General features: G+C 50.1%; 9 protein-coding genes across 9 annotated transcripts; 2 read left to right on the top strand and 7 right to left on the bottom strand.

The window, feature by feature from the left end:
* Positions 1-360: 360 nt before the first annotated feature.
* N7477_002364 (uncharacterized protein) lies at positions 361-709 on the bottom strand (the record flags this gene model as incomplete). The annotated part of the gene is made up of 3 exons (XM_056964027.1): positions 361-377; positions 451-634; positions 695-709. The coding sequence occupies 3 exons, from the start codon at positions 707-709 to the stop codon at positions 361-363; spliced, it is 216 nt and encodes a 71-aa protein (XP_056823980.1).
* A 1,186-nt stretch (positions 710-1,895) lies between these two features.
* Positions 1,896-3,387, bottom strand: N7477_002363 (uncharacterized protein; the record flags this gene model as incomplete). The annotated part of the gene is made up of 5 exons (XM_056964026.1): positions 1,896-2,206; positions 2,274-2,361; positions 2,431-2,516; positions 2,600-3,092; positions 3,148-3,387. 5 exons carry the CDS (start codon positions 3,385-3,387, stop codon positions 1,896-1,898), a joined length of 1,218 nt encoding a protein of 405 aa, XP_056823979.1.
* A 191-nt stretch (positions 3,388-3,578) lies between these two features.
* On the bottom strand, positions 3,579-4,116 carry N7477_002362 (uncharacterized protein; the record flags this gene model as incomplete). The annotated part of the gene is made up of 2 exons (XM_056964025.1): positions 3,579-3,978; positions 4,103-4,116. 2 exons carry the CDS (start codon positions 4,114-4,116, stop codon positions 3,579-3,581), a joined length of 414 nt encoding a protein of 137 aa, XP_056823978.1.
* Positions 4,117-5,223: 1,107 nt separating this feature from the next.
* N7477_002361 (hybrid sensor histidine kinase/response regulator) lies at positions 5,224-9,135 on the top strand (the record flags this gene model as incomplete). Its single annotated transcript, XM_056964024.1, is given in 7 exon segments — positions 5,224-5,305; positions 5,324-6,518; positions 6,571-7,305; positions 7,366-8,391; positions 8,450-8,690; positions 8,757-8,871; positions 8,924-9,135. The coding sequence occupies 7 exon segments, from the start codon at positions 5,224-5,226 to the stop codon at positions 9,133-9,135; spliced, it is 3,606 nt and encodes a 1,201-aa protein (XP_056823977.1).
* Positions 9,136-9,933: 798 nt separating this feature from the next.
* N7477_002360 (uncharacterized protein) lies at positions 9,934-10,173 on the bottom strand (the record flags this gene model as incomplete). The annotated part of the gene is made up of 1 exon (XM_056964023.1): positions 9,934-10,173. One exon carries the CDS (start codon positions 10,171-10,173, stop codon positions 9,934-9,936), a length of 240 nt encoding a protein of 79 aa, XP_056823976.1.
* A 1,456-nt stretch (positions 10,174-11,629) lies between these two features.
* Positions 11,630-12,856, top strand: N7477_002359 (uncharacterized protein; the record flags this gene model as incomplete). Its single annotated transcript, XM_056964022.1, has 1 exon — positions 11,630-12,856. The coding sequence occupies one exon, from the start codon at positions 11,630-11,632 to the stop codon at positions 12,854-12,856; it is 1,227 nt and encodes a 408-aa protein (XP_056823975.1).
* A 175-nt stretch (positions 12,857-13,031) lies between these two features.
* Positions 13,032-13,760, bottom strand: N7477_002358 (B3/B4 domain-containing protein; the record flags this gene model as incomplete). Its single annotated transcript, XM_056964021.1, has 1 exon — positions 13,032-13,760. One exon carries the CDS (start codon positions 13,758-13,760, stop codon positions 13,032-13,034), a length of 729 nt encoding a protein of 242 aa, XP_056823974.1.
* Positions 13,761-14,634: 874 nt separating this feature from the next.
* N7477_002357 (sulfotransferase family protein) lies at positions 14,635-15,183 on the bottom strand (the record flags this gene model as incomplete). The annotated part of the gene is made up of 1 exon (XM_056964020.1): positions 14,635-15,183. The coding sequence occupies one exon, from the start codon at positions 15,181-15,183 to the stop codon at positions 14,635-14,637; it is 549 nt and encodes a 182-aa protein (XP_056823973.1).
* An 839-nt stretch (positions 15,184-16,022) lies between these two features.
* On the bottom strand, positions 16,023-17,942 carry pbs2 (mitogen-activated protein kinase kinase PBS2; the record flags this gene model as incomplete). Its single annotated transcript, XM_056964019.1, has 4 exons — positions 16,023-16,264; positions 16,342-16,417; positions 16,471-16,856; positions 16,904-17,942. The coding sequence occupies 4 exons, from the start codon at positions 17,940-17,942 to the stop codon at positions 16,023-16,025; spliced, it is 1,743 nt and encodes a 580-aa protein (XP_056823972.1).
* Positions 17,943-19,274: the final 1,332 nt, after the last annotated feature.

Here is a 19,274-nt window from a genome sequence, read left to right as displayed (position 1 = left end):
ATAGTGGCAAGGGAGCAAACATTGATGTTCAGTCTTCTAGATGTGAAAGCATGGAGATATACATTTAATCGAAAACGTAATGATTCAAGAATCTGAAATGCACACATCAAATATAACTCCAGATCGTTAACCATCATGAGGCAATTTCAGTCTACAGGCTCCAAGTCCGGTATAATCTACGTGATAAGGGGAAAGAAGTATTTCGTAGACGTTAAAGTGAATTCGTGGTATCAGGTTTAGTTACATGAATCAACGTAAAATGTCCTTATCACAGCCACCCTGTCCTCAACCACACCATCAGATAGGCAATGGGTATCGAATAGTGATGGGGGTTATTGAGTACATCAGTGCAAAACGCACTTAGTGCTTAGCGGCCTCTGCATGATCGTTAGCTTTCCGCTCATGTCAGGCACCGTGCACCATGCACCATGCGGCAGGTCAATCACTCACCCTTGTGAACATCAGCCTTGGTGTCGTGGGAAACCTCATCCTTCTTGTCGAAGACGGCATCCTTGGCGGCGCTGGCGCGGGTGCCAATGCTGGCATCGTTGTCCTTGGCGACGTTCTTGTTGGCCTCCTTGGAAGCCTCGGCACCGGTGCCCTGGACGGTCTCGGCGACGTAGTTGGCGGCGTTCTAAATGTGCAATGTCAGTTCAGTCATGGAAGATTTTGACCATGTATGAATCTAACGAACCTTGACGGTCTCCATTGTGAAATGAGTTTGTTATTGGAAATTTGAAAAAAGGGTTTCAAAAGTGTAGATGGTTTGAATAGAGTTGATAATAGAAGAATAAGGTCGGGGTCACAGAGGACTATTTATGTCAAATCTGTCCAAACGGATCATGGTATCATATCACGTCATCGATTCTCGAAGCAGCAGTCTGGTTATTGACGGAGATCCTATCACCCTACGTCATTGTTCGACATGGAGAAGGTTTGCAACAGTTCGGGGTATGTTCGTGACGTCATCGCCTATTTCAGCCTCCGCGGGACCTGGCTTGGCACTGCGACTCTGGAACTGGGCTTCATATGACTTGCTTTTCGGCTGCAGCTAATGCACGTAAAACAAGGCAAGACCGGACTATCGTGGGCCCGGAAGCCTAAAACCAGGTTTCTGCACACGCCTCGACTGAACAGGTTGGTCCGAGGCTATATTGTGACATGGACTGGACTGGCCCCCCCCCTTGTCACGCTACTCATGATGCTATCCTTGTTGGGTTTGTGGCTGGTCTGGGGAGCGTCCGCCGCTGTGGCTTACTTGTCATGGCTACGATTGTGGCGGTGGTCTTTGGGATTTCGGGAGATTTGGGAGGCAACAGGGCCGAGGATTCGCCGATTGGCGCGTCACTTCCCGACGAGTATAGAGTCGAGTCGTGGAGTCGTGGAGTACCTATGGGTGGGGAAGGTGGGAAGATAGGAAGGTGGGAGGGTGTTGGGCAGTCTAGTCTCAGAATCTCCGGGGGCCCTCACAGTAATGTGGTCCCGAATTACATTAAAATGCATTATGGCTACGTGATAAAGTACAGAGATGATACTTTGGAAAAAGAAAATGTGAGGTGGAAGGAGAGCATACTAGAATCGATTACAATTCAAGCGACTTACCTAGGCAAAAGTGACACCTTGGAGGCATGTTTGGACTCCGACATGTGACCAGGTAGGGAGGTAGAGAGGTTGGTCTCTATCGGGCGTGACACATTGACTTGCTGTGCTACTGGAGAGGGGGTACGGAACCGCGAGAACTCTATGGTCATGATGTTTTGAATTAGCATAATATGGTATGGGGTGTAGTAAAAAGAGTTGAAGAGGACGCATATCCAGAGGAGCCCAAAGGTAGATAGAGATAATTGGGGTGTTAGAAATTCCAGGTTGATCAACCTCGGCATCCAGTCAGCTCCTTAGAAGATTAATTTGACTTCTGTGCCGGTGAGTTCCACGCCTCCATCTGATTCATCGCTCGACACCTCGGATAGTTCAACTATCATGTCCTGTCCCTCAGGGAACTCGCGCACAACTTCATCGTCCACAATAATCCTCAGCCCGTTTTGTTTCATGTGTAACACGCGGACAACACGTAATGGGTCAATCTGTTGCTTCATTGAAATCTTGTCCAACAAATCCCGAACCGTGCGCTCCGTGAGATAGAGTGCATGGTAGTAGTCTGATACATCGTTTCCATTTCTGGTAAACCGGACGTAAAAGCAGGCAACTGTGATGAGATTAGTGAATGCCGCCAAAAAAAAAAAAAAAAAAGAAGGTCTAGCAATGATACTGACCTGACCTGGGCGCATTCTCTGGTGGACTGTAACCCGCGTCGATATCGACGGCTTTCATGATCCTTGCGACTGCAGGGTAGATTGCCTTCTGAGGCGCGTCTAGCGGTATCCATACTGACAGACCCCTTCAGGTCGTCAGATTGAGCAAGCTGCATACCCGCAAGTGCTGAAGCCATGCTATCATTTCTTTGAAGACGACCGGCCACTGCTGCCACAGTCTTCGGGGAATGTTCATCATTGGGACTCGAGGACGAATCAGCGCCAAGCCGAACGGGGTGAAGATCAGGGTCATCATATTCATCCCCCCGCAAGTCAAGCTTGCTCACACGCCGCACCGAAGAAAAACATGCGCTGAAGCGCATCTATTTCGGCCTGCAGACCTCCTGTGATCTGTTTTTCGGAAGATCCGCGTCGTGACTTCCGGTAGCGTTTCGCAATCTTCATGGGAAAGTGTTTTGTTTTCTCGGAATTCGATCCATCGCTTGCTCCCGCTTCAAATACTTGCTTTTTGAGCTTCTCGATGGTCTTGTTGACATGCGCCGCATCATTGGCAAGTTTACGCTCAGCGCCATGGTCCCGGAATAATTTCACTTTGCAGAAACATATCTCCGGCTGATGCTCGAAAGTGCCGTCATCCGGTTGCATCATTTCCGTCTTTACACATAGTCGAACCGATGCCCCTTTCACCCCTTTCGAGTGACTGAAATCGGTCGAGAGGAAATTGAATCGTACGCCGAGCACACACTCGGGGTATTCGGGTGTCTGGATATCCGGACCAAGTGACGCAGAATCCATCAAAGGACGCGGTTTCCAGACGAGCTTGTGTATGATCAGGGTTCATGACGTTGGATCGAGATGCATTCGCATATTCCACTGCGTGTAGCTTGCCGCCATGACGAGGCGCCTCGCACGTGGCTCGACCGTCATTCCATAATTGCCAGTACGCGGCAGGCCTTGATCGTTGCTCTTTATCGTCGAATGATACGCGAACGTATGTGCGGTATCTGACCGGGCCAGACCCCACCGGGGGTGGATAGATATCTTTGATGATGAGAGAATATACTTGACTTTTGTTGAGGTAGGTGACTGGATCCTCCTTGGCTGCATTAAACATTGCCGTTGGAGCCAGCAGTGAGACGTTATAACGGAACCTGAAGCGTGCGTGCGTTAGCGCGCAGAGTATTGAGTTTCATCGGGCGGCCTTACTGTTCGCCCGAGGACCTTTCCAGAGAGTCATCTATCACAGCGCAGTCGATTTTTGTACTGAGACTCGTAGACAAATCTTCCGAGGAACTATCCATCGTCTCATAGCCCGAATCGCGATGGGGGGGGCTTAAATGATGCATCAAACTCCGGCTGAGCGAATGAGCTACTGTTCGAAATTTGATAGGGATCCAGAAGCTCGAATTCTCCCGTCTGGTTGTGAAAGATTTTGCCTTTCTCAGAGAAGTCAGAATGAGGGGCAATTTGGGGCTCGTCAAATCCAAATTGCAGTGCCAATGCCCCTGGATCCAGGCAAGCGAATGATGAGCCTGATGCCTGTGTTGGCCAAGCGACTCGCTCGGCGACGAGACTCGGATGGTGAGACTTGCCTCGCCCAAGAGTGCCGCGATTGATCACATCCGGGACAATTTGAGGCATTGCATTTGGTACATGCGGATTTATCTGGAGACCTGGCTTGGACACCAGGTCCCCAAATTCATTTCTAAAGCGACTGATTAGATTGTGGTCGGGTTTATGCGCATGTCTGCCCCACGACGACCCCGTCAGTAAATGTTTTCCCTCCAACGCACTCCAACATAATTTGTCTGATGTGTATGGGAACATACCGTCGCGAGAACATTGTGATATCCCTTCTCCGTCTCTCCTTTCAACGAGTGCAATTGCAGAGGTTGCAGAGGTCGCGTGAGTGGAGATACGCCTTGCGTCTTGCTTGTCTCTCGGTCTCTCGGTCTCTCAGTGTGTCGGGGTCGGGTCTTGGACTCTCTTTGTATCTCTGTGTCAAAGATATAAAAGTCGAAAAAGAGTTCACGACCGCGAGGGTCCCTTTAATTGCCCTCGGCCCGCGTAGCGTTCCGAATCCTCCGCCATCTACAGAGCCGTGTGCTGATTGGAGTCGTATGACATCATCCACCCAGCTTTAGTGGGGCCAAACGGCCGAAAACAGTCTTGTGCATTCCCCACGAAGCCATCTACAGGACGGAGTCTCGACCCTGGGCATCACTTGGGGTCTATAGAATCCCAATCCTACTCTGAATAAGAATCCGAATATAAAATCCACAGTTAACTTCAATTTCAAGTTTCACTACAATTGGCTTCGAGGACTTCTCCGTCACAGGGGCCCCCTGTCTGATTTTGGACTCCTCGCTCATGGCTGGTGATGGTCTTCACCCATATGTCCGACTTTGTTGAAACGGTACTATCGGCACGGCACTGAGAATGCAACGTGCGGAGTGGGGTCGACGAGACCATAGGAGACTATACCACGGCCTTCGTCGCGCTCTAGTTACTCTAGTTACTCTAGTTACTCTAGTTACTCTAGTTACTCTAGATAGGCAAGAGAGACACCATCAAAAGGAGTAATGCGGGGCGAGAGGGACCGAAAGTTTCACGATGGATAGATTGAACTACAAAGTGGTCTGGCCAACGGTCGGGGTTTCGCATCGCTCGAGGCTTGAGGCTAGAGGCTATACACTTTTTGACTTTTGGAGTTTAAAAAATGGCAGATTTTTCCGGCAATAATCTCCGACCACTCAGAGCCCGCCCAGTGCGGACTCTCGAGAAGTCCAGAAGGTTCACAGGTTCACAGGTTCACAGGTCCAAAGGTTCGAACCCCCCACATCCAATTTCTGCGTCTCCATCGACTGGACACTACGTCATCTCCGCATCGCATTGTTCGTGCAATGTCCCCTATTGATCGGACTTGGATCCGTCCTCCCACAGAGTCAGGATGGCCTTTCTAGCTGCTTGTGGGCCCGATCACCCGACGACCTCCCAGACAGAACGCGATCGCATCCGAGAATTGTCCAAGTGTGTATAACGATGCAAAGATCTGATCTCGCGGGGACTTTTGTCCTCACGACTGGTGCTGACCGAGGCTTGCCGACATAGATACTACTGCGCCTTTACCCATCCCAATGACGATGGCGTATCGGATGGTCGGGCTGCGCCCTCGAGAAACGAGCAGCCTGGAGCAGCCTATCTATCGCCAGATATCTCACTCAATGCCTTAGCGCAACTGGGGGTTCTTCGCTTCGGATGCAATCGATCTTTCATTTCTATTATTGACGGCGAGAACCAACACATCATTGCTGAAACGACTTCATCCATCTCTCTCCGACACGGGGATCAACATATGCCTGACGATGGCTTATACCTGGGCTATCGGACATTGAATCTCTCCTGGGGGTGGTGTCCCCACACTATCAAACTGTTCACCGCGCAGGATGCATCGCTCGAGATTGACACGGCAAATGTCACCGCCAACCGCTCCCGATACATCATTCGCAACTTCGCAGACGAGATGGCCTTTAAGGATCGACCGTACGTGGTGGATTGGCCCCACATGCGATTCTACGCGGAGGTGCCTCTGTTCAGTGCCTCGGGTCATGTCTTGGGCTCCTATTGCATCGTGGATGACAAGCCGCGGTCAATTTTCGGGGATCACGAGGTTGCCCTGTTACAGGAAGTGGCAGATGCGGTGGCAGAATACCTAGAGAAAGCCCGCATTGTTCATTTCCATCGACGGGCAGAGAAACTGGTGAAAGGCGTGACTGATCTGGTCACCATCCACCCAGACCCTGAAGCGGTGCTCAAACGATCAAATCCCTTCGCGGATCTTGACTTACAGTCAGACCCGGATACTGAAAGTGAAGACGTTGCGAGATCCTCAACACAGACGGTAGATCAGGGTTCATCGCAGATCGCCTCGGAGTTATCATCGTTCTCGTTCGGCAGAGATAGACCTCGCTCCACCGCACCCACGTCGGTTTATTCACACCTTGGAGGATCATCTGCCGGCTTGACTCCATTATTTGAAAAGCCGCAGAATGAGTTTTGGAACCCGGAGGAGATCTCTTCCCCCAATGGCAACAATGTCAAAACGGAAGCACCCAAAGCAGATCCTAGCTACATCATTTCCCGGTCCATCGCATCTATTTTTTCTCGTGCCAGTGTGATCCTGAGAGATTCCATGGACCTCGACGGGGTGCTCTTCGCGGACGCGTATCAAAGCAACTCTGGAATGTGAGTATCATCACCACCATTCTCTTGATACTAGTAATTGACGGTCCATCAGCCAATCCCCGGGGCACCCGGGTGTCTGGGAACCTTCACCGAAATCATTACACTCTGGTTTGAGTAACAGCTTGGCGTCGATCCAATTCGGTCTCAAGCGCGATGGAATGCCATCCCAAGAGTCCAAAGCATCCTGTGAGATCCTCGGACAAGCCTTTAGGAGCTCATCGAAAGCGAGCTGCAATGATAAGGATGAGATCGGTTTGACGGAAGAACTATTGGAGAGGATGATCACGGCTTTCCCTCAAGGCCAAGTATTCAATTTCAATGATCGGATTGACGACAGCCATTATCTTTCGTACCAGAGTGGAGGTGATGAAATCGCCACCGAACTGAAGAATCTTTCTCAAATCACGAATGAGTTAGCCAAACACCTTCCCGGTGCAGATTCGGCCCTGTTCTTTCCGCTGTGGGATTGGAACAAATCTCGTTGGCTCGCCGGAACTCTTCTTTGGACAGGAAATATGCATCGTGCCCTAGGCATGGAAGAGCTTGGCTTCTTCCGAGCCTTCAGCAACTCAATTGTCTCAGAAGTTGCAAGGGTCAACTGGGATAGTATGGAGAAATCCAAATCAGATTTCATATCTTCCATTAGCCATGAATTTCGTTCTCCGCTGCATGGCATACTTGGAAATACCGAGCTGTTGCGGGCCACTACTCTTGAGTTGGCTCAGGGTGACATGGTCAAAATGATTGAATCATGTGGCTTGACGCTGTTGGATGTTGTGAATCATCTGTGAGTCATGCCCGATCCAATATCGAGTTTCTAAGCATTCAAGAATCTAACGTCTGCCAGACTGGACTTTACCAAAATTAACAGGTTGACAACAAAAATTCCTCACAGCAGTGAAAACACCGAAGACGACATAAAAAACTTGATCACTGGATTTGAGCTGGACGCTTTGATAGAGGAAGTGACGGAGATCCTGTGCATCTCACAGACGTCAGAGGGAAAAGATTCTCAGTCTGAAGCTAGAGGCTGGCTAAGCTCTCCGGCGTATCCCACGAGCCGTAGGTATACGGACCAAGTCTCCGTTGTCGTCCGAATTGACGGACACAACGGATGGAAAGTGCGCTCCGTGGCTGGTGCATGGAGAAGAATTGTGATGAGTCTCCTCGGCAATTCCATGAAATGGACTCACCAAGGTCTCATTGAAGTTTCCCTATCCAGTGTCAGTACAGGGAATGGTTCGGAGCCTGTACTTGCCCATCTGTCGGTGACTGATACGGGTAGTGGAATCTCCTCTGAATACCTACGCCACTCAGTCTTCTCTCCATTTTCCCAGGAAGACTCCCTTTCGGAGGGTGTGGGACTCGGGCTCAGCCTTGTGCGGAAGCTTGTTACACTCCTTGGGGGTCATATCGACATCAAGAGTGAGATGGGTGTTGGCACCCAGGTCGATGTCTATATTCCCGTGCATTGCTATGATGTGGATAGTCATGGACCGGTAGATTTTTACGGCGAAATTCCAGACACGATTCCAGCCACCCGAGCTTGCCTAATTGGCTTCAATGATTGCCCAGATCTGAATGAGATGCCTACGGGGATCTTGAATACAGAAAGCAAACGCAAACTGTCAATTCAGAGCTCTCTCAGCAATGTCTTTTTGGCACAACCCAACTGGAGTGTTTCCTTTGCAGAGTCTTTGGCAAATGCGCATGGCGATGTTTTTGTCATTGAGGACGCAAAATTGCAGCAATTCGTGAATGATAATCCCGAGTATTTGGCACGATCCACGACCAAGTCCTTCATTGTGCTGGGTCCCAACAAGCCAATCGCGAAGGACCAGTCGAAGCACAGCTTTGTATATGTCTCTCAGCCGTGCGTATCTGCTTCCAGTATTTTGTTATTCTTTGCTACATGACTAACTTGCAATTAGATACGGCCCACAAAAAGTGGTCAAAGCGATGAATTCCACTTTGATTAATAACAGAGTGTCAGTCGAACCTTCCAAGCCCGAGAGTCACTCGACAGACGCCTTTCATGCGAAATACAATGAAGATGCCCTCACTGGAGATATACCATCATTACAAAATGGAGACTCCCTCATACCACAGCTGCCTGCCAAACTAGAGCAGATGCATGTTCTAATTGTGGATGATAATAAAATAAACGTGAAGGTATGTGATTTCCCATCTCTTGCTCTGCATTCCAATCACATTATAGGCTAACACTTGGTCTCGCAGATCCTAGCGACGTTCATGCACAAACTAGGTTGCACCTATGAAACGGCTTTTAATGGATTGAATGCATTGAACAAATTCAAGGAGTCCAAGAAACCCTTCTCATATGTTCTCATGGGTAAGTTTGGAATAGCGCTTTACAAGAAATACATCTAATCCAAACTCTCCAGACCTCTCTATGCCTGTCATGGATGGCCTCGTTTCCACGAGCAAGATTCGAGAATTTGAAAAGAAAAATCATCTACCTGCGTCTTGCATTATGGCGGTCACGGGAGTCGCTTCTGCCGAAATACAACAGCAGGCGCGGATGGCAGGGTTGGATGAGTACCTCGTCAAACCAGTCTCCCTGGAGACTTTGAAACGAATAATGATATCGCAATGAGCTCGTATGACTCCTCAGGAAGGCGTTTGTGGGTCTGGCGTCGTGATTTGACATTCTTTGCAAAGACGTTGCCAAGGTGGGCTCGCCTTGCGTGTAAGATAGAACGGATTACCCAATGTACTATAAGCTTCAAATAAGCCTCAATGTATGATCAATTTCAAATAAAAGGACTCGTGACATTCATGGTTGAAGGTTCCTCTGAAAGCTAATCATCGCCTCGGCTTTTCCCGTATAAGATATGTCATGAGAGCATGGTTCGGACCGGAGCAGAAAAATCACTGATCTTATGATTTTCCTGGATGGTGTTAAATATATACCGATACCAAATTTCTGCTCATTATTTGTGTTCAATTTCACTTTGGAAACCTAGATTCTTGACTGTGGGTATTCTGTAGAATTACGGGGTCTTGGGATCTGCTCGGGATCTGGAAGGCGTAGGTTCCAAAGAACCTTCTAGGTAAATATTATTCGGGGTTTGGCCCGGGTCAAGCTAGTCTCTGACCTCATTAAAACGCAATCCTCTGATGCCCCAAAATCCATTATGCATATATATAACCATAACTCCTCATAAACCAATAGCTTGCCTCAATTGTCAAAAGGCAAAAAGAATCACAATCTTGCTTCAGGCCCCCACTTCGCGGGTGTTGAAGGTTGCAGTAGCCTCCGTTAGATTTGCCTATGCAGGATTGGCATAAAAATCATCAGACATGGGGGAATATCCGCAATGTCGACCATAGATACTTTGATCGGGGTGATCGAACCCATCATTCGAAAAAATTAATCCACCCATCGCCTAAGCTATGTGTTCGAAGACCGCTGAAGAAACGAGATGATCTTGTGCAACCGTGCAATTTCGTCCCTTAGCTCGGTAATTGCTGCATCTCGAATCTGAATTTCTTCCATTTGTCGTGTGCCTTCCTCTTGACAATTCTCACAGAAATCGAGATTCGGTTGCGTCTTCTGGTCACGGCCAACTGGCGAGGACGCGGATATCAACACAATGGACGTCGAAGTGTTCTTTGTTAAAGTCGACGACATGTTCGGTTGAGGCCTTTAGATATCAGCATCGTCATGCTCAATGAAAAGACCGAGATGGACCATATACCATTTAGGTAATTATTACTTTGGTCGTTGGGGATGACTCGTGGGCCGGGGTTGTTGACGTTTTACCCCACCCTGAAGGGGTGTCAACGGGTGTCAGGGCTGGGTGAGGCAGAAATTCTTAGACCGGTTTGCTTTGTGGGATCAAAGACCTGCTTTATACCAGTCCTTGCATAGTTGTCTTGGTTATCTCCATCGCGGCTTGAATGTTGCGAGTATACAGAGACCCCGTCCTATGACATCATATTTCGGCACCAGCCACTTAACGGCCCGCTTGGGTTTGGATATCATCACTTTTCCAAGTAATTTTCCCATTTGATCTGTTTTGGACTGTGGGACTCGTCGCATGCATAATCTTGTTTTATGGCCGGGCGTTCTTAATTTCACTAGTTCAATATCGTATGGGCAAAGATTCTGTTTGAGTTCGGGACTATCGTGGTTCTTGTCTGTATCGGGTCTTTTATTTAGACCCCCACGCCTGGAAGCTTGAGTCGTGAACTATTGAGTAGTTGGTCTCATGTCTCGCTTCCGAAGAGGGAAAAGAAGAAAAAGGAATGGCCCGGCAAGCGCGTGATACGTGACGAACCTACGAGCCCAGATCAAAGCTCAATCCTGGGCTGTTCCCACTTTACTTGAAAGTACTTTAAGCCGCGTCGCATGCTGACAGAAGTGTTCAAAAAGTCTTCTGTGATAATTTAAGGCTCAAGACGTGCTAAAGTACACATCCTTGCAAAATAATAAAAGATTGATGCGACCTAAAGGTTCCTGCCATCCAATCCGTGCCGTCCCATCACAATGCGGGCTTCCACTGTATTTATTTCACCGGGTCGGATATTTCTTGAGAGAGCGCTATATTTAAAGTGGTTTAAAGTAGAGATCGGAAAGCTAATCTGTCTCTGCCCCTCATCACTTCGGTAGTCGGCGATGTCGGAAAAACTAAAAATGTCAGATTTAGGCGACCGAATAGACCCACTCCGCTTAACTTCCTATTTTGTGACGAGTCACATTCTGCCCGTACCTAGCCGATGAATTGACTCATTGTCGACGTTTGGGACTCTACTGATCCCATCGATTGACGTTAGACTTCACTTATTATGGAACTCATGAAAGTTTCATCAAAGAACCACCATCTATATATCTTATTTCCTGAGTACACCAATCCTCCAGCGGCCTCTCTTGAAAGCCCTCGACGGGTATCCGATTGTGAACAATGCTGCTTCAACTGTTGCAGAAAGGTCTGAGCAGCCTAGAAAAGCCTATAATCACTCAAGGTGCCGTGGCTCTCATATTAACCCTGGTCATTGCCATTGTTTTCATTTTACAGTCTGGAAATACTCATACAACGCGCCGGCAATTAAGACATCTGCAAAATGTTGGTCTATCCACCAGCAACATGGCAGATCAGTATAATCCAAAGTATGCCGCTCCGGAAGACACGGCACTCGATGGACCAGCGCGTATCAAAGCAATATACCTTCATCCCATCAAATCATGCGGCTCTATCGAGGTGAATCGGGCTCTGCTCACCAAGTCTGGGTTTATGTACGACCGATGTTTTGCACTTGCATCAGAACTCGTGACGAGTGATGCTGATGCTGGCTCTCAGTGGCGATTCATCAGCCAGCGCACAAAGCCCATCATGTCCCAGATCAAGACCGAGTTATGGCTCCCTCACAAGGATAGCAACCCCCATGATTCACTGGTCAAGGCAGGTGGATGTGTCGTCGTGACATTCCAAAATCCCGACACACCAAGCTGGGTGGATCGGCTGGAGGCCATGTTTGCTGCGCGAGATCTATCTGCGATACCACAGTTTTCCTTCATTGCACCTCTCCATGTGACTGCCGCCGAGAGAGACGAGTGTCAGATTGAGATGAAATCGTTCGGCATCCATGGTAGGGAAGCGAAAGGCCTTGATATGGGCAGAATACCCTCTATTGCAGCGTCTTTACCAAAGTTGAAGAAATTCCTCAAGATCCCTCAAGATCAAAGCCTTACACTCTTGAGATGTACGCCAGATACTCTGGTACGTACGGATAGAAACCTCGCACCGCTGAAACACATTGGTTCGCCGGCAGTGCACGGCTACACAGACCAACAGCCAGTCAATATCAACAGCTTGTCTTCCGTTCACGCTGTGTCAGCTCTCCTTCCACCCGAGAACCAGCCTCTAGACGCGCTTCGCTTCCGTGCCAATATATGGATCACGAACGTCTCTGCTTACGACGAAGAGACGTGGAAACGCTACCGCATTCTTCCAAGCGGTGGTAACACCAAGTCACGCGCTAGTGTAGCACCTGTTTTGTCTGTTGTTTGTCGCACGTCTCGATGCACGATGCCAAACGTCAATCTGGAGACGGGCAAATTTGATGCGGATACCCCGTCTCCGGAAAAGAAGAAAGGCAGACCACAGCCAAGCACCACTCTGGTGCGGTACCGTACTGTCGAGGACGGTAACAAGTCAGCGCTCGGATATATTGGAATGCATTGCGTTCCGGAGGATCAGAGCTTAAAGGAAGCCGAGAGGCAGGAAGCAGGATTATACGTTGCTGTCGGTGACGAGATTGAGGTTCTGGAACGAGGAGTGCATTTATATGGGTCCACAGCCAACGCTTATTAGACACCAGTGTACTTGCAAAAGATAACAGGCGTTATTAAATCAGCTATTTAGAGAGCTCTAGGGAACGAAAGTTGAACCTTATAACGTATTTCTAGTCATCACGAACAGTATTCACCCGTAATACAAAACAGATACTTGCAACAACCGGTCTTCTACCACATGCAATTCAACAGCTCTACGCTGTCTTCTCAGCACCAATTATTCGGCGTGAAATTCGGACCTCCGACGAAAGGCTTTCCAGGGCTGAAGCAAGCTCCTCCGCAGCTTGCACCAAAACATCAGACGAAAGCGGCTCCAGCGCGTCCAGAATAAAGAGCACACGAGTCGTTTCATCAGTCAGAGCAGTCCGCGGACCTTGCCGCCAATTCCATCGACGACAAGTAATGCCCGAATCGTCGCACCAAATCGGTTCACCAGGCGCCGCATATTCGACGCTCTGCTCTCCACTAGAGAAACTCACAAACTGTTCCTGGCCGGTCGCCCGAATCAGGAACGGCGATCCATCGTATTTATCGAGGTCCTCGCCACCCAGTGGTATCTGATACTTGACAGAGATCGCATTATAGATATCGGTCAAACGATTGACGCGAGGAAGACCATTCTCCGCCCGCCGCGTGAGAGCTTCCAGACTGTTGCGTGTTTTCTGGGGCTTGGCTCCAAAGGATTTGTATGTTTCTCGCCATGCGGCGATATGAGGGAGTTCGGTGACGGGTTGCTTGGAAAGAAGTCCCTTGATGGTGCTTTCGGCTTCCTGGAGTAGGGCTTCGCTGTGCTCGTCGCTTGGGCCTGGTGGGATTCCTTGGACAACCATCAAAAGGGCGCGGTAGTCTGAGCGTAGCTCAAAGATCTCTGGAGCAACGCGTGCAGATTGAAGCAACTTCTGGGCGAAATTTGTCGCATTCATGACTGGATCTTGAATGGTTTCAATTGTCATCATGTGCGACTCGTTTTTGATATAATAGTTGGGACGATCCAGCCGAGGGTGTGAATTGGAATAGAGAAATCTAGGCCGAGGGAAATGCAGAACTAAATAGTAAGTTCGTGTGCCGCCACATTTCAAGAGAAAGAATTTTCTAGTCGTTCCAAAGTCGTTGTGTACGTTGAATGCTTTCCAAACCTCAGCAGCGCTTGATCCCAAATAGGAAGTTGGACGGTGTGGGTCCCGTCTTTGCCACTTCATCTTTCAATTAAGATCTACTCCGCGTGCCTTTTTGAGTAGACGCGTTTTGGAACATTCTGGAAGACGGTTCTTGGAGGAGTGAGTTATGCTGTGTGCACCTTTTTTTTTTTTTCTCATTGTCTTTGATTCTCCGTGAAGTTGCTGTAAGTCCATTGTTATATTCGTCTAACACCTTTGCCGACATACCGACCTATGACATGAACGGCTTGAGGCTCTTATTTAATTCAGCCTTGTATGATTCAGAAACAGGACTTTTGGGCATATTGTAACGATCAGACCACTCTAATGATAATAATGATAATATGCAAATGCTCTCTCTATCAAAAATCTTACAATATCAAAGTATACAAAAACCCGCCACGCCCATTCTACCTCCGCCAAAGGAAAGCCACTCCGACGGCTCCGACGGTAAGAATGACAGCCCACCTTTTCAACCCACGGCGAACATGATATCTCGCAATTCGATCAATAGCCTCCGAATCATTGACATGCGGAAACGGCTGGTCCATCGGAATATCTTTACCCAACGCTTGACACAGCGGCCCCCAGCCCTCCTTGATATCGAAAAAAACCAATCGATCTTCCGGAACAACCTCCTTCAACCACTCGATATGTCGTAGATATGTCTGACGCGTAGCCGAGACTCCCCGTACATTCTGCGCCACTGCTCGCCGAGCAGAGTCAGATATCTGAAGTAATTGATCATCCCTGGCACAGGGAGGACAGCCCACGGAAGGAACCATAAACCTGTGATATTCATCACCTGTGCGAAGCTCTTCTCCCACGAGATCGGGTCGCGGATAGTACAAATCACCTTGGCGTCCGGGTACAGCTCCATCAACTCGGGGACAAACTGCGAGCCCGGGGCATCGGTGATGGCGGCGTATCCGTCCATTTGCTCACCGAGCAGACGAAGCACGGTCGGTCGGTCTGTGTCAGAGCCAGAGAGCCAGTGGCGGAGGATCTGTATCCATAGCTGGACTTGATAGGGCGGGCCAAGGGTGCTCTGCGTGCCGCAGTGATAGACTGGTCCTCCTAAGAGGATCTCTAGGGCTCGACTAAATGACGCTGTCCCTGTTCGTGACAGGCCTGCTCCGATCACTTGGATGCTCGTCCCCGGCCGCGGAAGGGATGCTTGCTGGCCCATGCTGACGGGGGCGCGCCCGGGAGGGGGTGCTGCCCAGCTTCCAGAGTGCTTTGTCAAGGGTTGGGGGGGGGGGAAGAGGGGGAATACGATGAATGGACAGAATATGAGATAAGGTGAGATGCAATTGAGGTTTGATAGATCGCCAAAAAGGGAAAGAGTTGGATAGCACAGGCGTGGGGAGCACGCGAAGAAGGGACGGCGGTCACCGGCGTTCATCACATCAGGAACAGCTCTAGCGTGATCCTGTTTGCTAAAAATAGCCGCCACTTTCGGACCTCCTGGCTTTACGAGGTGGTGGAAGACATGCAATTTCGAGTTCTAGCCTTCTTCTGATGGAAGACCAGCTACATAGGCAGCCAAAGTCAGGACAGTCGACTCTACGGCTTCGCCGCATCACTAGTGCGGGAAAGGCGCTTCGGTGGGCAGGGGTCTAAGAAAGCCAAGTGGGGGCTGATCTAGGGCTGAGCTACTGGTCGTCATTTGTGCGGGATTACTCGTGTCAACATTGTATTCGGAACCATCGTAGAAAATCATGCAATGCCCCATCCAGGCTCGATGGCGTATGTTTAGGTCCAAGCAGATAGGTCTTATCGACACCCATCAAACTTCCTTCTCAGTCGAACGCGATCACGGAGAAGCCACAGGTACATGGTCGTACATCGTGACGTGGAGCTCGTATCATCCGTAGGTGTCAAACATAGGGTCAGACATAGTATGTTGGAAACGATCCATCTTTCCTAAGGCGGCGCCTGCGCCGTTCGTGGTACCCCCAGATGAATCAAGTGATCATAACCGTGGAAAATGCAAAATGTAGAAGTACAGAAAGAGAGTGAAGGAACTCAGTCTGTCGGTGCCGGAGCGCTGGGGTCTTCGAGAATCGGGCTCGTGGCAACCTTGTCCAGAGCCACGGCGTGAAGAGCGGGCTTCTCCGAATTTTGGAAATGCCCACTCTCGCGGAGTTTGAGTTGCTTGTGGACCCATTCAGCGACTTCCTTGTCTTCGGTCATATAGGAGGATGAACGTCCCTCGGTCGCGTTTTCTGATGGCGGAAGTGCCTCCTGGCCCTCGGCTTCAGTCGGGGCTGCATCAGAGGTGCGAGCCATGGGTGTCGGAGTAACATGTTGTAAGACGGTCGATTCTTCGGAATCTTGTCGAGACAAGCTCGAACGAATGCATGGGCATCCTCGGAGAAGCCGGTTTCCGGAAGAGTGGGAGGGTCACCGTGAACGATTGCCTGTTTTGGAATGTTAAATTCGGTTTCATTAATGGAAATCTGGTGATACTTACGTGAAGCTGGCTGAAAATGTTGGTAAATGTCTCCGGCGGATAGGGATAGCGTCCCATGGCGCACTCGATGATCGATAACCCCAAACTCCAAATGTCGCTCTGCACGCTATAGGTTCCAGCACTCGGTGCTCCTGACTGTTGCATCCCACCGCCAGCGATTCGCTCTGGCGCCATGTAGCTCTGGCATCCAATATTGGTCTTGGCGATACTGGCAACGAGGTTTCCACTGACTCCGAAATCGCAAATCTTGACTTGGCCCTTGGTGTTGACCAAGATGTTAGTCGGCTTGACATCGCGATGAATGATATTGTGTTCGTCCTTGAGCGCTTTCAAACCCATGATGGTGGAAAGTGTCACCTTGCGGAGGATGTTCTCAGGTACACCACCTTCGTAGATTTTGTCGATCGAACCACCGTCCATGAATTCGACACACGCATGTAGACCGCGCCTTCTTGGAAGAAAGCACCGTAAAAATCGATAATGAATGGGGAGACGCAACGATGCAAGATATCCAATTCCATGATAATTTGTGCGAATTTCGCCTCGTCCAACTCCAGCCGAATTTCTTTCATCGCCATAATCACACCGGACAAATCGCTGGTTTGCTTGTCTGAGCTAGAGTCGTCGCCGGATGGCCGACTAACAATTCCGCCTAAACCCATGCCCGGTTTCCGCAGATGCGGTCGACTGTGTCGGACCTTGTAAACTGTACCATAGTTGCCCTTGCCCAACTCATCCAAGCGATCGACTTCATCCAGAGAAATCTTGAAACTGTGACCGGAGGAGAACTCGACACCGCCGCCGTGCAGGATTGCTTTGTTCTTGAAGTTCAACGTTCCCGCTTTGGTATCGATAAACTCGGCATATTTGCTGAAAGCTGACTCTCCTCCATTCTGCTCCTCGGGCTTTTCTTCCGTACTGTTCGCATTCGCGTCCGGTGTCGGGGTCGAGGGTCCGGTGACATCAGAGAGCTTGAGGCCAGGTTTCATACGCTTGGCAGCCAATCCACCCGGTCGCGGCGATGCTGGACTGGCCACCGGTGCGATCGCTGGCGAAGAGGCCCAATCTCTGGTGTTGGATGGCATGCGACCGGAGATGGCACCGCCCGCACCAGACTCGTGGGAGCTGGGTATCGTTCCTGTCGAGGAGGTATGTGGCAACTTGGCGCCTTGTCGAGAGAGGGAAAACGCCTTCATTTTGGCCATGATATCCTGGTTCAGTCCGCCCACTGGCTGCCCGCTCATCGAGGGCTGTGGGCGGGGGCGGGGCGGGGTGCTGGGAGCCCGCCGCGCGGCGTTGACCTGACCCAGATGGGTGGATGAGGCGGACATGCCTGTAGATGGATCGCGAGGTATAGACCGGAGGGAAGGGGTTGAGGCATGATGCGGGAGTCCGGGGTGAGGGACAGCTTCTACGGAGGAACTGCCCTCGTCGGACCCGAGGTCCACGGCGAAATCGCGTTCGTCGGCCATGTCAAGGGAGGACGCAGTCGAACCGACAAGGGCCGGTGCAATTGGTGTGAAAGTGCCGTCTTGGACTTTGGCTGCACCGTGAAATCGGTGCAAATCCAGAAGCGCAACAAAGTTGCGGAGGAAGACCGGAGGGGGGAGAAGAGAAAATGGGGGAGGGGCAGAAATTCCAAAGACTGAGGTCACCCGCTTTGAACCCTTTCAAAGGTAACGTACTCTTTTTCTTTTCCACTCCTAACGTTCCCAAATTTCCCAAGTCCCAGATTTGGTTCCCACACCACTTAACCACCGCCGCCCAGACTTTTCAACTTGATTTGTTCCCAACTGCGTCACAGGTACAGAGAGACCTTGTTATCAACGCTCTATGATCAGAACCTCATATCCGGGCTGTCGGACCAGCCAATCAGAGGGGCCACTGGGCAGCAAAGCAGGTTTTGGCGCCGCCGAGTTGCACATTGCTCACTTCGCTCGCCCGCCTCCTTCATTCAGTGGCTGCGTGGTCCCCGGATCGTGCCGAGAACCCATTCGCCAGATTAAAGCTATCCCTGTCGAGGTGAAACGTGTTGGAGCTGTTTACCTCATGGGGAGAAGCCGGTTCTTGCGAGCCCCGGAGTCGCCCTCCAGCACGCAACGCACAGGGGCCGCTACAGGTTTACTTGGATTCTACCCTACCGTATGAGCCGTCAGGATAACCCTTGGTCCTGGTGTGCCAATCGCTGTCCGTGAATTGCCAATCACTTTAGTAGATTTCACAGTCATGATGTACGGACCCACGTCCGGAGATACAGCGACTCTACTTCCTACGTTTCCATCCCGGGACTCGCTAGAGGAAAGACGGTGCGCCACGAACAGCACAGACTGGTCGCTTTGCTCTCGGTAACACGGAATCGTGGAACTTGCTCCGTATGCCAGGTACATCGGGCTGCCATCATGCCGTAAAGTATCTTTAAGCCTCTTGATCTCGGGAAATACATCGGGAGCACTGTGGGTACACGAGTTCGTAGACCCAGAGCCGTGGTTCAGATGGATTCAAGATCGAGACCAACTGAGCCGAGACCGCCGCAGCTGTCAATGCATTTCCACCCTTCAAAGCATGCCGTATTGGACTCAGATGGGGGTTCCACCTGTAGACCTGGCATACTCTAGCAGACTCCAAGAGTACAAGACAACATCGTGGGACTGAGAGGCCTCAATTCTCATATGCGGGTCTAGACTTCGAATTTCTCAATAACCAAGAAGGACTCAGTGACGGAAATGGAAGTAGATATCCGGCCGGCAATGATTGGAGAATCGTCAGTGTGTCAGCAGGATGCAGTTGATGAGCTGTGCATGTGG

The sequence above is a fragment of the Penicillium maclennaniae genome (genome assembly GCF_028827695.1).
Source record: "Penicillium maclennaniae strain IBT 15551 chromosome Unknown utg000003l:1.0-5670915.0:1.0-5674809.0, whole genome shotgun sequence".
NCBI lineage: Eukaryota > Fungi > Ascomycota > Eurotiomycetes > Eurotiales > Aspergillaceae > Penicillium > Penicillium maclennaniae.
Note: the sequence above shows the minus strand (reverse complement) of the source record. Positions and strands in the feature narration are given on the sequence as shown.